This window comes from Crocuta crocuta, unplaced genomic scaffold (assembly GCF_008692635.1).
Source record: "Crocuta crocuta isolate KB4526 unplaced genomic scaffold, BGI_CrCroc_1.0 scaffold518, whole genome shotgun sequence".
NCBI lineage: Eukaryota > Metazoa > Chordata > Mammalia > Carnivora > Hyaenidae > Crocuta > Crocuta crocuta.
In genome coordinates, this window is record NW_027530514.1 from 1,901,486 (window position 1) to 1,915,246 (window position 13,761).

The window sequence follows — 13,761 nt, forward strand, 5'->3', positions numbered from 1 at the left end:
GTAAACATTAAATAAAATTAAAATAAAATAACTATATCTTCCTTCTTATACACTCTGCACTATCTTAACCACAAAATTTTGATACAAACTAAAGTGTTTCCTTCCATGTGATTATTCTTTCAGCAAGGCACCCTGAAAGCAGGAGTCCTAATGTAGGCTGAGGAAAAATAACAGATGATGTGTGAACTGAATTTAATAAAACTTAAGTATCAAAAGGAAATAATATTGGAACCAGGCTAGATTCTCACTGTTCACACACCCTAAACTGCTCTTCTCAAGCTCCCAACCCACAAATTCAGTTCTCAGGTAACTTGTGGCCCTTTTTCAAAGGAAGCAACAGAAGGCAAATATTTAATACAAGGCTACAAAATGATTTCACTACATCAAAATGCTCACTATATTTCAATGGTAATGTCTTTTTAAAGAGAGAAAATAAATAATGATACTTTAAAAGTAGATATATTTTTGTCAAGTACCACAAAAACTACTTTGATATTTCCAATTTCTGGGGGAAAAAAGATAACATTTACTAGTGATTTTAAAATTCCTTTGTAATGAAAAAGGAAATTGTAAGAAATTTCTCTTAAAGCTTACTGATGCATGCTACAGAGAAAGTTACCAGAGGAGAATTAAAGCTACTTAAGTAACAAAGTTATAATTACCAACTTAATCACAACTTTCAAAAAAATGTAATATTTAACATCTAAATTTAATATGATGAAAGGTAGGAATTTAATTCATTAAACTATCATTAAAACAAAGTGATACTCAAAAAAATTAACTTTAACTAAAAAGTATTCCAAATAAATACGGCAAAGAATTCCATTTAGCAGAGGTCTTAACAACCTTAATACTTAATAAATCAAATTTAGTAATAAGCCACAGTTTATTAATTGTTCTGCATGACCTTGGAATCAAAACACTAAGAGATGAAAAACATCAATGAATCAATGTACATATATTTATCCTAAAGATCTACTACACTCAAGAAACCATTAGAAATACAAAGAAACATAAGACTTGGTCCCCATCTGACTGATGCATAATCTCAAGAAACATCTATGCATCTTTGTTAGATAAGGAGACTTATCTGAAAATACAATTAAACAATAATATAAATAGGAAGTATGACAACGTTGCCAGTATTCTGAGGAAGGGAAAAATGTTATCTAGTTGAGATATTTAGAGACGCTTCAGGAAAATGCAGAATGAATAAACTTTAGGTAAAAGGTGGGAAAAGGAAAGGACATTCTTGGCAAAGCAATTTGGTGAAGAGACAGAAAGTATGTTTAGGTGACAATGGACAAATCTTACTGGTATAAAGAATGGAGAGAGACCACTAGGAAGGGAGGTGAAAGGTTAGAGTGGAGAGTTTGATTGCTATAGGAAGGACTGAGGAGTCTTGTGATACTTGGTACATTTTAAGTGCTAAAGTCATGTTTACAACTCTTTGAAGGTAGAGATTGCTTTAATAAATGAGAGAGGAGTGTCTGGGTGGCTCAGTCAGTTAAGCAACAGACTCTTGATTTTGGTTCAGGTCATGATCTCAATCGAGGTCCATGGGTTCAAGTGTCACACTGGGTTCCATGCTGACATCGCAGAGCCTGCTTATGATTCTCTCTCTCTCCCTCACACACACTTTCTCTTTCTCAAAAATAAATAAACTTAAATAAATAGGGGCGCCTGGGTGGCTCGGTCGGTTAAGCATCCGACTTCGGCTCAGGTCACGATCTCACAGTTTTGTGAGTTCGAGCCCCAAGTTGGACTCTGTGCTGACAGCTCAGAGCCTGGAGCCTGCTTTGGATTCTGTGTCTCCCTCTCTGTCTGCTCCTCCCCCATTCATGCTCTGTCTCTCAAAAAATAAACAAACATTAAAAGCAAAATTAAAATAAATAAATAAATGGCAAAGAACCAGTATGTATCTGTGTTGTATGCTTTAAATGGATGCACCTGGTATATGTAATTTATGCATGCATTAGGTCAGTTTTCAAAATTTCAACAACTATCAAGGATGTTCCCTTTACTGATAATTCCTTTACCAGGTTTCCATATTTTCATTATCAAACACATTCAAAGCCAAGCTACCATAATTATGTAACCAATGCCTTTTAAAAAGATAATGCTCTGGGGGCACCTGGGTTGCTCAGTCCATTAAGCGCCCGACTTTGGCTCAGGTCATGAATTCGCAGTTCGTGAGTTTGAGCCCCAAGTTGGACTCTGTGCTGACAGCTCAGAGCCTGAAGCCTGCTTTGGATTCTGTGTCTCCCTCCCTCTCTGCTCCTTTCCTCTCTCTCTCTCTCTCAATCTCAAAAATAAAAAGGATTTTAAAAAATTAAAAAAAGAAAAAAAGCTAATATCTGGGGTAGTGGCTCAGTTAAGCTTCCAATTCTTGACACCAGCTCAGATCACGCACTCACGATCATTATATCGACCTCCAAGTCAGGCTGTGCCCTGGGCGTGAAGCCTGCTTAAGATTCTTTCCCTCTGGCTCCTCTACCACTTGCATGCATACAAGCATGTATGCTCTCTCAATAAAAAAATAAAATAAACAAAAAATAAAAAGCTAATGGTCTCTTTATCTCTAGTTTGCCTAGTCACATCTATCTTGTACACTGCTGCCAAAATAATCTTCCAAAAGAACCATTCTGAATTAGGTGTATCTCTACTTTATAAACTTGGAAATGTTGCCCATAGTCTTTCCTCCAGGAAACAATCAACCCAGACTTTAAAGTCTTCTACAATTTGAGCTCAATCTACCATACTAGTCTTATTTTTCACTACTTTTCTTTATATAGACATACATCTTTCTTCAAACTCCACTACTATTTTTTCAAATATACTTTGTCTATTTTTAGTTTCTATGCCTGTCCTCAAGGTATTCTCTCCAAATGATATATTCTTGCCTTCAACCTTAATCCTACCTACAATTCAAAATCCACCTCAAATGTTTATCCCTATGGATGGAGTCTTTTCTGAAGGCCCCTTAAAGCATGATCTCTTCATTCTCTAAACTTTCACTCAAGTCGGTGCATGAAAACTAAAAACACCATTCTTTATGTCATTAACAGAGAATGACCTTGAGGTCATATGATCTATATTCATATATATGTAAGTGACTAAAAGTTATATAAGACAATCTAGAAGGACATGCTTAGCACACATATTTATTCAAAACATACTTACTGACAGAATGATTATTCACATATTGTAAATACCCCAAAAGACATTCACATAAGAATACAAAAATAGGATGGTAATCTTAATAGATTTTTTTAAAGAAACTTTACCTTTTCAGTTGTAAGAGGTTTTGTAGGCTTTTCTGGTTCCTTTTCTCTCTTTTTCTCTTCTTTTTTTTTTTCCTTTTCTTTCTAAAACATAGACCAAAGTTTTGATAAGTTCACTTTTTAAAAGAATGTCAGCTCTTAACACATTTTTATTTATTTCAGTAATGAATTAAGGATTAAAAAATGACAATATCCAGTGATACTGAAATATAAAAGTGAACACAGCAACTTCATACTCTCATTGAGATTGCAGGTTCTTAACACAACAAAGAACAATTTTTAAGAAATTTAAAAAAAAAGAAATTTAAGACAGAGGTGAAACTATTTACAACTTCTTTGAAATTTTAGAGTTTGTTTTAAACAAATAAAACTTCTAGTCAATAGATTCTCATTGCATCTTTACAGAATATTAGGCCTCCTAATACCAAACATAATGCTGAACGTTGAGCAAGAAGATCACAGATCTTCACACAGATGAAGACATTACAACATGTAAACATGAGGCAAAAAGGAAAAAACACTTTAATCTAAAAATTTTTTTAATCTTTATTTCTGAGAGAGAGAGACAGAGACAGAGCACAAGTGGAGAAGGGGCAGAGAGGGAGACACAGAATCTGAAGCAGGCTCCATTTCTGAGCTAGCTATCAGCAGAGAGCCTCATGCAGGGCTCAAACCCATGAACTGTGAGATCATAATCTGAGCCGAAGTCAGACACTTAACTGACTGAGCCACCCAGGCACCCCAAAAATACTTTAATTTTTAAAAAATATCACAAAACAGGGCACCTGCGTGGCTTAGTCTGTTAAGGGTCCGACTTTAGCTCGGGTCAAGATATCGCGGTGTGTGAATTTAAGCCCCATGTCAGGTTCTGTGCTGACAGCTTAGAGCATGAAGCCTGCTTCAGATTCTGTGTCTTCCTCTCTCTCTGCCCCTCCCCTGCTCATGCTCTCTCTCTCTCTCAGAAATAAAATAAACATTAAAAATAAATAAACAAAAATATCATAAAACATGTTTAGTCCATTACATAATGTGATTTTATTTAAAACAATTTTTTTTTATGTTTTATTTATTTTTGAGAGAGATAGAGACAGTGTGAGCAGGGGAGGGTCAGAGAGAGAGGGAGACACAGAATCCGAAGCAGGCTCCAGGCTCTGAGCTAGCTGTCAGCACAGAGCCTGAGGCGGGATTCAAACCCACAAGTCATGAGATCATGACCTGAGCCGAAGTCGGACGCTTAACCGACTGAGCCACTCAGGCGCCCCCATAATGTGATTTTAAAAAAGAAAAATACAATAATAATTTTCTCATTTAAAAAAATGTTAAAGCTAAACGACTAGTTAGTGTATTTACTCCAATCCAGTCTAGGTAAAATGTAATTGTACTATGATGTTCACAATCAGCATTTCCATGAAGGATAAAACAGGATGAAGTATTAAAAGCTTAGGGGCCCCAACCATGTCAAAAAAAGGAAAATTAAATAAAAGGTTAAACAGTGACTTGGGGTACCTGGGTCATTCAGTCAGTTAAGAGTCTGACTATTGATTTTCAGCTCATGGCATGAACTCACGGTTCATAAGTTCGAGCCCCACGTCTGGCTCTGTGCTGATAGTGCAGAGCCTGCTTGGGATTCTCTCTCTCCCTCTCTCTGCCCTCCTCCTCTCAAGCACTCTCTCTTTCAAAATAAATAAATAAACTTTAAAATAAAGATTAAACAGTAAGCATTCATAAGGCATTTAAAGGAAAGAGATGCCTAGAAACCTATAACTCAATCACTACAACAAATGAGTTTTAGTTAGTATCTTAGTTTCCTAGCAGTAAATGGTTAAAGATAAACTGATGAACCTCAGAAAGGCAGAAAAAGAAGCACATAAAACTTAGTCAAAATGCCTATGGGTTTGTTTGTACCTGTGCCTTTAAAATGGTATTTGAACAACCTCTCTCATCAGAATTTTTACTGTTTGTAATTAAGAAAAAATAATACTGGCAATTCCTAGGCTATAACATAAGGCTTATAATAAAAGTTCCTATGGGCCAGGCACTGTGATAAGCACCTTATTTTCTAATTTAATTTAATCAACAGGTGATTATTATCATCTTACAAATGAAGAAAAAAATAGGAAAGGGACAAAGCCACACAGCTAATCAGCAGGAGGACCTAGGGAAGACCCCAGTTCTCAAGTCACTATGCATTGACATCCAGTGGAGCACTGCTATTTATTACTATTCTTCCCTAGAACAATGGTTAATATTTCCTGAACCTTACTATGTGTGAGACACTGTTTTCACCCATTTATTCCTTACAACACTCTATGAGGTAACCTTATCCTCTTTAATAAGAATAAATGAAATATGCAAAAATCCTTTATTATGAAATGTTTGCTGAAGAAAGCAATTAGTGATTGTCACTAATATGCTGGGGATGAATTATTCTATAACTTCCCAGGATTGTTAATTTCTCAAGGAGGCACTGTCATGAGAGTGGAGAAACAGCTTGTCTTTCCAATCACTATGACTGGTAGGCACATACAAAATCACCAAAAATGAATTAGATTATTTAGCTATGTTTAATAAAGAGAGAACACAATTCAGTTCTCTTTAACCCTGGAATTTCAGTTGCTAAAATATGGCTGTTACCTAATCTGATTCCAGCAGGGGTATTATAACACAAGCTTTGAAGAAACGTTAAAAACATGGGTTTGGTTAGAACTAGAAATGACTCCCATGTCTAAAATCAAAAGCTGCTGAAAGATCAAAGAGGACTGTGAGAACCTAATTTGTTTTAAACTGTTTTCTCAGCAAGAACAAAATAGAGCAGTGCTTAGTATTCCTGAAACTTGGTTGCTATATATACACAAATGATATAGTGAAATAGACTTGTGTAAAAATAACTATAATAAATGTTCAGTTCCTATAAGATAGAGATAAGCACATAGTGGGCTCATTATACTGAAATGATACTTGAGTGATTTAATTAAAGATATGGTCTTCAAAAATTTTTATTATGTACTCCTACTTTAAAAAGTTACAAGCGTATATATTCTACCATATGTATGTATTTATAAAGTATATATAGCACTACATTATGCACATTATAAATCATACATAAAGGAAATGTTGAAAGGGTAACAAAAAAGCACAAATAAACATAAATGAACTGCTCTGGGGTTCTGTCTAATATCTAATGCTATAGACATTAGACTCAAAACTACTGAATTAGAACAATGCCTTTAAAAAAATGAGGTATAATTTATATATAACATTAACTTCTGGTGTACAACCCAATGATTCAGTATTTATATGCACTGTGAATTGATCACTACTATAAGTCTAGTTTCTTCCTGTCACCATATAAAGGTTACATAAATGTAATACAGTACTGTTGCTCTAGTTACCACCCTATACACTGCTACCCATAGCTTACTTTATAACTGAAAGTTTATACCTCTTAATCTTCTCTAATTCCCTCCCCAACCCCAACCCTGGCAACCACCACTATACTCTTTTCATCTGTGAGTTTTGTTTTCCTTCTTTGTTTTGCTTTTTAGTTTTCACATATAGATGAAATTATATGGTATTCATCTTATTCTGCCTTATTTCACTTAGCATAATATCCTGAAGGTTCATCTATGTTGTCGTAAATGGCAAGATTTCATTTTTTCATATGCCTGAATTGTATCTGTTGTATATATATAAACCACACTTAAAAAATTTTTTTTGGAGAGCACACGCAAATGGGGGAGAGAAAAGAGGGAGAGACAGAGAATCTTAGGCAGGCTCCACACTCAGTGTGGAGCCCAACACAGGGCCTCAAACTACAACCCTGGGATCAGGACCTGAGCCAAAATCAAGAGTTGGGACACTCAACCAACTGATCCACTCAGGCATCCCTTGCCAACATCTTCTTTATCCATTCATCCACAGATGGACACTTTGGTTGTTTCTATATCTTGGTTATTGTGAATAATACTGCAATAAACATAGGAGTTCATATATCTTTTCAAATTAGTGTTTCCAGTTTCTTCAGATACCCAGATGTAGAATTGCTAGATTATATGACAGTTTTATTTTTAGTTTTGTGAGGAACCTCCATACTATTTTCCAGAGTGGCTACACAAACTTATATTCCTACTAATGGGGCATAATGGATCCTTTTTCTCCATATCCTTGCTAACATTTGTTATTTTTTGTCTTTTTGATAATAGCCATTCTAACAATGATATCTCACTGTGGTTTTGATCTGCGTTTCCCTGATGATTAGTGATGCTGAATATCTTTCATGTGCTGATTGGTCATCTGTATATTTTCTTTGGAAATACGCCCATTTTTCATGGAATTGATTTATTTTGTTATTGAATTGTATGAGTTCCTCATATATTTTGAATATTAACCCCTCATTAGATATATGGTTTCCAAATATCTTCTCATTCAATAGGCTACCTTTTCCTTTTGTTGATGGTTTCCTTTGCTGTTCAACATCTTCTTAGTTAGATGTAGTACCATTTATTTTTGCTTTTGTTCCCCTACCCTTTAAAGTCAGATGCAAAAAAAAAAAAACAAAAACACATCACTAAGACCAATCTCAGGGAGCTTACTGCCTATGTTTTCTTCTAGTAGTTCTATGATTTCAAATCTTGCATTCTTTAATCCATATTGAGTTAATTTTTGTATACAGAATAAGATACTAGTCCAGTATTTCCAAACCATCTATTGAAGGCACTATGCTTTCTCCATTGTATATTCTTGCCTCCTTGAGCATAAATTAATTGGCCATATATATGTGGGTTTATTTCTGTACTCTCTATTCTGTTGCACAGATCTAGGTATCTGTTTTTATGCCAATACCATAATGTTTTAATGATCATACCTTTGTAACATAGTTTGAAATTTGAGGCCTTCACCTTTGCTCCCCTTTCTCAAGACTCCTTTGGATATTCAGGATCTCTTGTGGTTCCATATAAATTTCAGAAATATTTATTCTATTTCTATGAAAAATGTGATTGGGATTTTGATAAGGATTGCACTGAAACCTATGAACTGCTTTGGGTAATACAGACATTTTAGCAATACTAATTCTTCCAAGCTATGAACATATAATAATTTCTATTTAATTGTGTCTTCTTCTGTTTCTTTTATCAGTATCTTGTGCTTTCTAATGTACAGGTCTTCAACGGCCTCTGGTTAAATTTATTCTTAGATATTTTATTATTTTTGATGCAGTTGTAAATGAGATTGGTTTCTTAATTTCTCTGTTGTTAGTACATAAAAACAACAGATTTTTGTATATTGATTTTGCATCTTGCAACTTTTCTAAAATTGTTTCTTAGTTCTCACACCTCTTGGTGGAGTCTTTAGGGTTTTCTATATATAAAATGTTATCCCCAAATAATGACAACTTTACTTCTAATTTGGATTACATCCTTTCTAATTTGGATGCATTTTATTTCTTTTTCTTGCCTAAATACCTAACTAATACTATGTTGAAAGTGGGCACCCTTGCCTTCTTCCTGATCTTAGAGAAAAAAACTCTTAGCTTCTCATTGTTGAGTATGATGTTACTTGTGGGTTTGTCATATATAGCCTTTATTATGTTGGGGTACATTACCTCCATACTTGCTTTGATGACAGTTTTTATCATAAATGGATTTTGAATTTTGTTAAACCCTTTTTCTGCATCTGTTGAGATGATCCTGATTTTTATTCTTACTTTGTTATACATGGTAGATCATGTAGACTGATTTGAGGATGTCAAACCATCCTTATACCCCTTCAATAAATGCCATTTGATCGCAGTGTATGATCTTTTTAATACATTGTTTAATTAATTTTGCTAACATTTTGTTGAGGATATTTTTCATCTGTGTTTATCAGGGTATTGGCCTGTAATTTTCTTTTTTTTGTGGTATGCTTCTCCGGTTTTAATATCAGGGTAATGCTGGCCTTGTAAAATTAATTGGGAAGCATTCTCTTCTCCTCAATTTTTTGAGAAGAGTTTGAGGTACAATTTACCAGTGAACCCAACTGGTCCTGGACTTTTGTTGGTTGATTACAGACCCAAACTCCTTGCTACCAAATGGTCTATTCATATTTTCTATTTCTTTATGATTCAGTCTTAGTAGGTTGTATATTTCTAGGAATTTATCCATTTCTTTCAGGTTGTCCAATCTGTTGGAAAAGAATTGTTCATAGCAATCTCTAATAATCTTTTGTATTATCTTTGGTATTACTTGTTACTTCCCTTCTTTCATTTCTGATTTTATTTCTTTTTTCTTTTCCTTGATGAATCTGGCTAAAGGAGTATCAATTTCATTTATCTTTTCAAAGAAAGAGTTCTTGGTTTCATTGATTTTTTTCTATTTCCTTTTAGTCTGTATTTTCTTTATTCCATTCTAATCTTTATTATTTCATCCCTTTTACTACCTCTGTTTTTCATTTGTTCCCCTTTTTTCTAATTCCTTTGGGTATAAAGTTAGGTTGTTTATTTGGGATTTTTCTTATTTCTTAAGGTAGGCCTATATCACTATGAACTTCCCTCTTAGAACTGCTTTTCCTGAATCTCACAGATTTTGCTCTGCTTCATTTTCATTTGTCTCAAGTAATTTCTTAATTTATCTTTTGATTTCCTCACTGACTCATTGGCTGTCTAGTAGTGTGTTGTCTAATATCCATATATTTGTGTCTTTTTCAATTTTCATTTTGTGATTTATTTCTAGTTTCATACCATTGTGGTATAAAAAATGCTTGGTATTACTTCAATCTTCTTAAACTGAGACTTTTCATGGTCTGAAATATGATCTATGCTAAAATACATTCCATGTGCTCTTGGGAAGAATGTATATTCTGCTACTTTTGGATGGAATGTTCTGTATTTATCTATAAATATATCTGGTCTAATGTGCTGTTTAAGGACAATGTTTCCTTATGAATTTTTTGTCTGGATGATCCAGCTACTGACATAAGTGAAGTATTAAAGTCCACTACTATTATTATATTGCTGTCAATTTCTACTTGGAGGTCTGTTAGTAATTGTTTTATATACTTAGGTGCTCTTATGTTGCATGCATAAATATTTACAAATGTTGTAACTTCTTGCTGGACTGCTCATTTACCATTATGTAACGCCCTTCTTTGTCTTTTTTTTTTTTTTTTTACGGTTTTAAAGTCTGTTTTGTCTGAGTATAGCCATCTCTGCTTTTTTTGGTTTCTATTTGCATGAAACATCTTTTTCCATTCCTTCACTGTCTGTGTATCCTTAGATCTGAAGTGAATCTCTTGTAGGTAGCATATAGATAGATACAGATTTTTTTATCCATTCAGCCACCCTGAATAAGACTTTTGATTGCAACATTTAGCCCACTTACATTTAAACTTATTACTAATAGACATATTCTTATTGCCACTTTGTTAACTGTTTCCTGTTTTTGCAATTCTTTGTTCCTTTCTTTTTCTCTTGCTCTCTTCACTTATGGTTTGAAGGTATTCTTTAATGTTAAACTTGGATTATTTACTATTTTTGTCTGTATTATAGGTTTTGGACTCGTGGTTACCAATGAGTTCATATATAAGAATCTAACATATATAGCAGTCTATATTACATAGATAGTCACTTACACTTGAATACATTCTAAAAGCACTAAATTTTTACTCCCACTTCCACATTTTACAAGAAGTCATGTTTTATATCTTTTTATTTTGTGTATCCCTTGGCTAACTTTATAGATATAACTGATTTTAATCCTTTTCAGTTTTAATCTCAATGTCGGCTTTATAAATGATTAACTACTTTTTACTATGTTTGCTTTACCTGTGATATGTTTTCCTTTCATAATTTTCTTCTAGTTATGGCCTTTTCTTTCCACTTAAGGAGTTCCCTTTAACATTTCTCATAAGGCTGATTTAGTGGTGATAAACTCCTTTAACTTTTATTTATCTGGGAAACTCTTCAGGGTTTCCTTCAATTCTGAGTAATAACCTAGCTGGGTATAGTATTGATAGCTGTAAGTTTTTTCCTTTTATACACTGAATATATCATGCCACTCTTTTCTGGCCTACAAACTTTCTGCTGAGAAATTAACTGATAGTCTTATGGGCATTCCTTTGTATGTAACTAATTGCTTTTCTCTCGCTGGTTTGAAGACCTATCTTTAATATTTGCCATTTTACTATGTTTTTTTTTTACATATTACAATTTACATATTACTATGTGTTTTGGTGTGAACCTCTTCAGGTTCATCTTCTTTGGGGCTCTCTGTGTTCCATGGACCTGGGTGTCTGTTTGCTTACCCAGATTTGGTAAGTTTTCAGCTATTATTTCTTCAAATAAGTTTTCTGCCTTTTCTCTCTCTTCTCCTTTGAATTTAGTATGCTTAATTTTGTCCCAGAGGCTTGTTCACATATCCTGGGTTGTTGTTGTTGTTGTTGTTGCTGTTTTTAATGTTTATTTAGTTTTGAGAGAGGGAGAATGCATGCATGAGTGCAGAGGAGACAGTGAGAGAGGGAGACTGGATCTGAATCAGACTCCGTGCTGACAGGAGAGCCCAATGTGGGGCTTGAACTCATGAACTGTGAGATTATGACCTGAGGCAGAGTCAGATGCTTAACTCACTGAGCCACTCAAGCACCCCCATATATCCTCATGTTTTAAATTCTTTTTTCTTCTTGCCATTCAGCTTGGATGATTTCCACTACCTGTCCTGCAGCTTACCAATATGTTCTTCTGCATCCTCTAATCTGCTGTTGATTCCCTAGTATAGTATTCTTCAGCACCAAATCTTTTTTGTAGTTCTATCTCTTTAATGAAATTTCTCAGTGAGCTCATGCATTTTTCTCTCCAGTTTAGTGATCATCTTTAGGACTATTACTTTGAACTCTATTTGGCAGACTGCTTGACTCCTTTTTGCTTAGTTCTTTTTGTGAGGTTTGATCTTATTCTTTTGTTCAGGACATATTCTTCTGTTCAATTTGTCTGATTCTCTGTGTCTGCTTTTATATATTAGTAAGATCAGCTACATTACCCTGTCTTGAAGGTAGTGGTCTTATATAGTAAGTATCTTTTGGGGCCCAGAAGCTTCCCAGTCACTAGAACCAGGTGGTTCAGGGGTATCCTCTGTGTAGCTGCACATGCTCCCCTCTTGTGCCTGGGTCATGAATGCTGGGGGCACACTGGTGGGTGGGACTGGCTGCAATGCCTGGCTGTTACTGCTGTGGGCACAGTGGAGGGGTGGAGTAAGCCTCCAGCCTGGTTGGCTAAGAGGCCTGGCTGTGGTTGCTTCAGGCATACTGGTTGGTGCAGTGAATCCCCAGGGTGGCTGCTTTAAGGTGTGGCCACAACTGCTGCAGCCATGCTGGTAGGCAGTGCGATTCCCTTTCTATGGGGCATGAATCACCACGGAATAGTGTCAATCCCAGCCAAGAATTTCCCCTGGGTGGGAGTGGGAGGGTGGAACGTGCTTCAAATGTGGCACTGGTCCTGACTGAGGCTGCCTGCCAAGATGTGGTAGGGTGGGAAACACTTGGAAGGATGCCTACAGGGATATGTCAGTCTACAGGGGAACATGAAGGTGGGATGAGTGGTTGCTAGCAAGGTTGATAGAGAGTGTCAGAATAAGGGTCTGCCAGCATCAGGGCAGCTAAAGGAAAGCTAGAAAATGATGCCCTCCAATGTTTCTGTGGTTGGAAAAAGTTCCTACAGATCCCTGCCCCTTTGGGACAGGTGCTAAAATTAGTCAATCTCCTTCATGTATGTTCCAAGCACTTTTCAAATGGCTACCTCTATTCTGGGTCTCCAAGTAATGGAACTGTTCACGGGCCCTTTAAAAACAATCTCCATCCCCCATAGCCCTCTAGCCCTCACACAGTTAGGCACCACCGATTTGAAAAGCTAGATGTTATGGGGATTCAACTTCCGTGGTGCTAATCTCTGGGGCAAATGGTGCCCAATATGGGCCTTAAACCCCCCTCACATATCAGAGAGAACCTCGGTACCTTGATATCCCCACAACTTCTGCATTACTGCACTGGGAGTTTGTTTCCCAATCTAACTATGTCCCTGTTCTTCCTACTCTTTTGACAAGGCTTTTATAAATATCTTTAGTTGTATAATAGCCATTATGCTAGTATTAAAGTCATTCTCAGAGAGTTGCTTTATATGTAGATCCAGCCTTGGTGTATCCATGGGAGATGAGCTCAGGATCTTCCTACTCCACCATCTTCCCAAGAGTCTATCTTTAGGTTTTAACATTTAATTTAACAGCTTAATATTTAACATTTTAATCCCTTTGTGTTGCCAGGGATCTCTTGGAGTTAAGACTTTTACTTGAAACTCCCTGGGCTTCCTGAATCTGTATGGGTGGTTTCCCTTCCAAGTTTAGGAAGGTTTTCAGCCATTATTTCTCCAAATAAGTTTTCTGTCCGTTCAGCTCTCCTTCTGCAACCTTCAAAACATGACTGTTACTCTGTGGTGAGTGAAACTGATACTGTC

The 13,761-nt window shown here is 35.6% G+C and overlaps 1 protein-coding gene across 2 annotated transcripts in view; it reads right to left on the bottom strand.

Annotated features, from left to right (window-relative positions):
- The window catches only part of SMAP1 (small ArfGAP 1), a 180,582-nt gene that overhangs the window by 68,825 nt on the left and 97,996 nt on the right, over positions 1-13,761 (bottom strand). For both annotated transcript variants that reach the window (XM_077767238.1, XM_077767237.1), the window contains one exon: positions 3,288-3,368. In XM_077767238.1, coding sequence (XP_077623364.1) covers positions 3,288-3,368 — 81 coding nt within the window. The remainder of the gene's footprint in view (positions 1-3,287; positions 3,369-13,761) is intronic.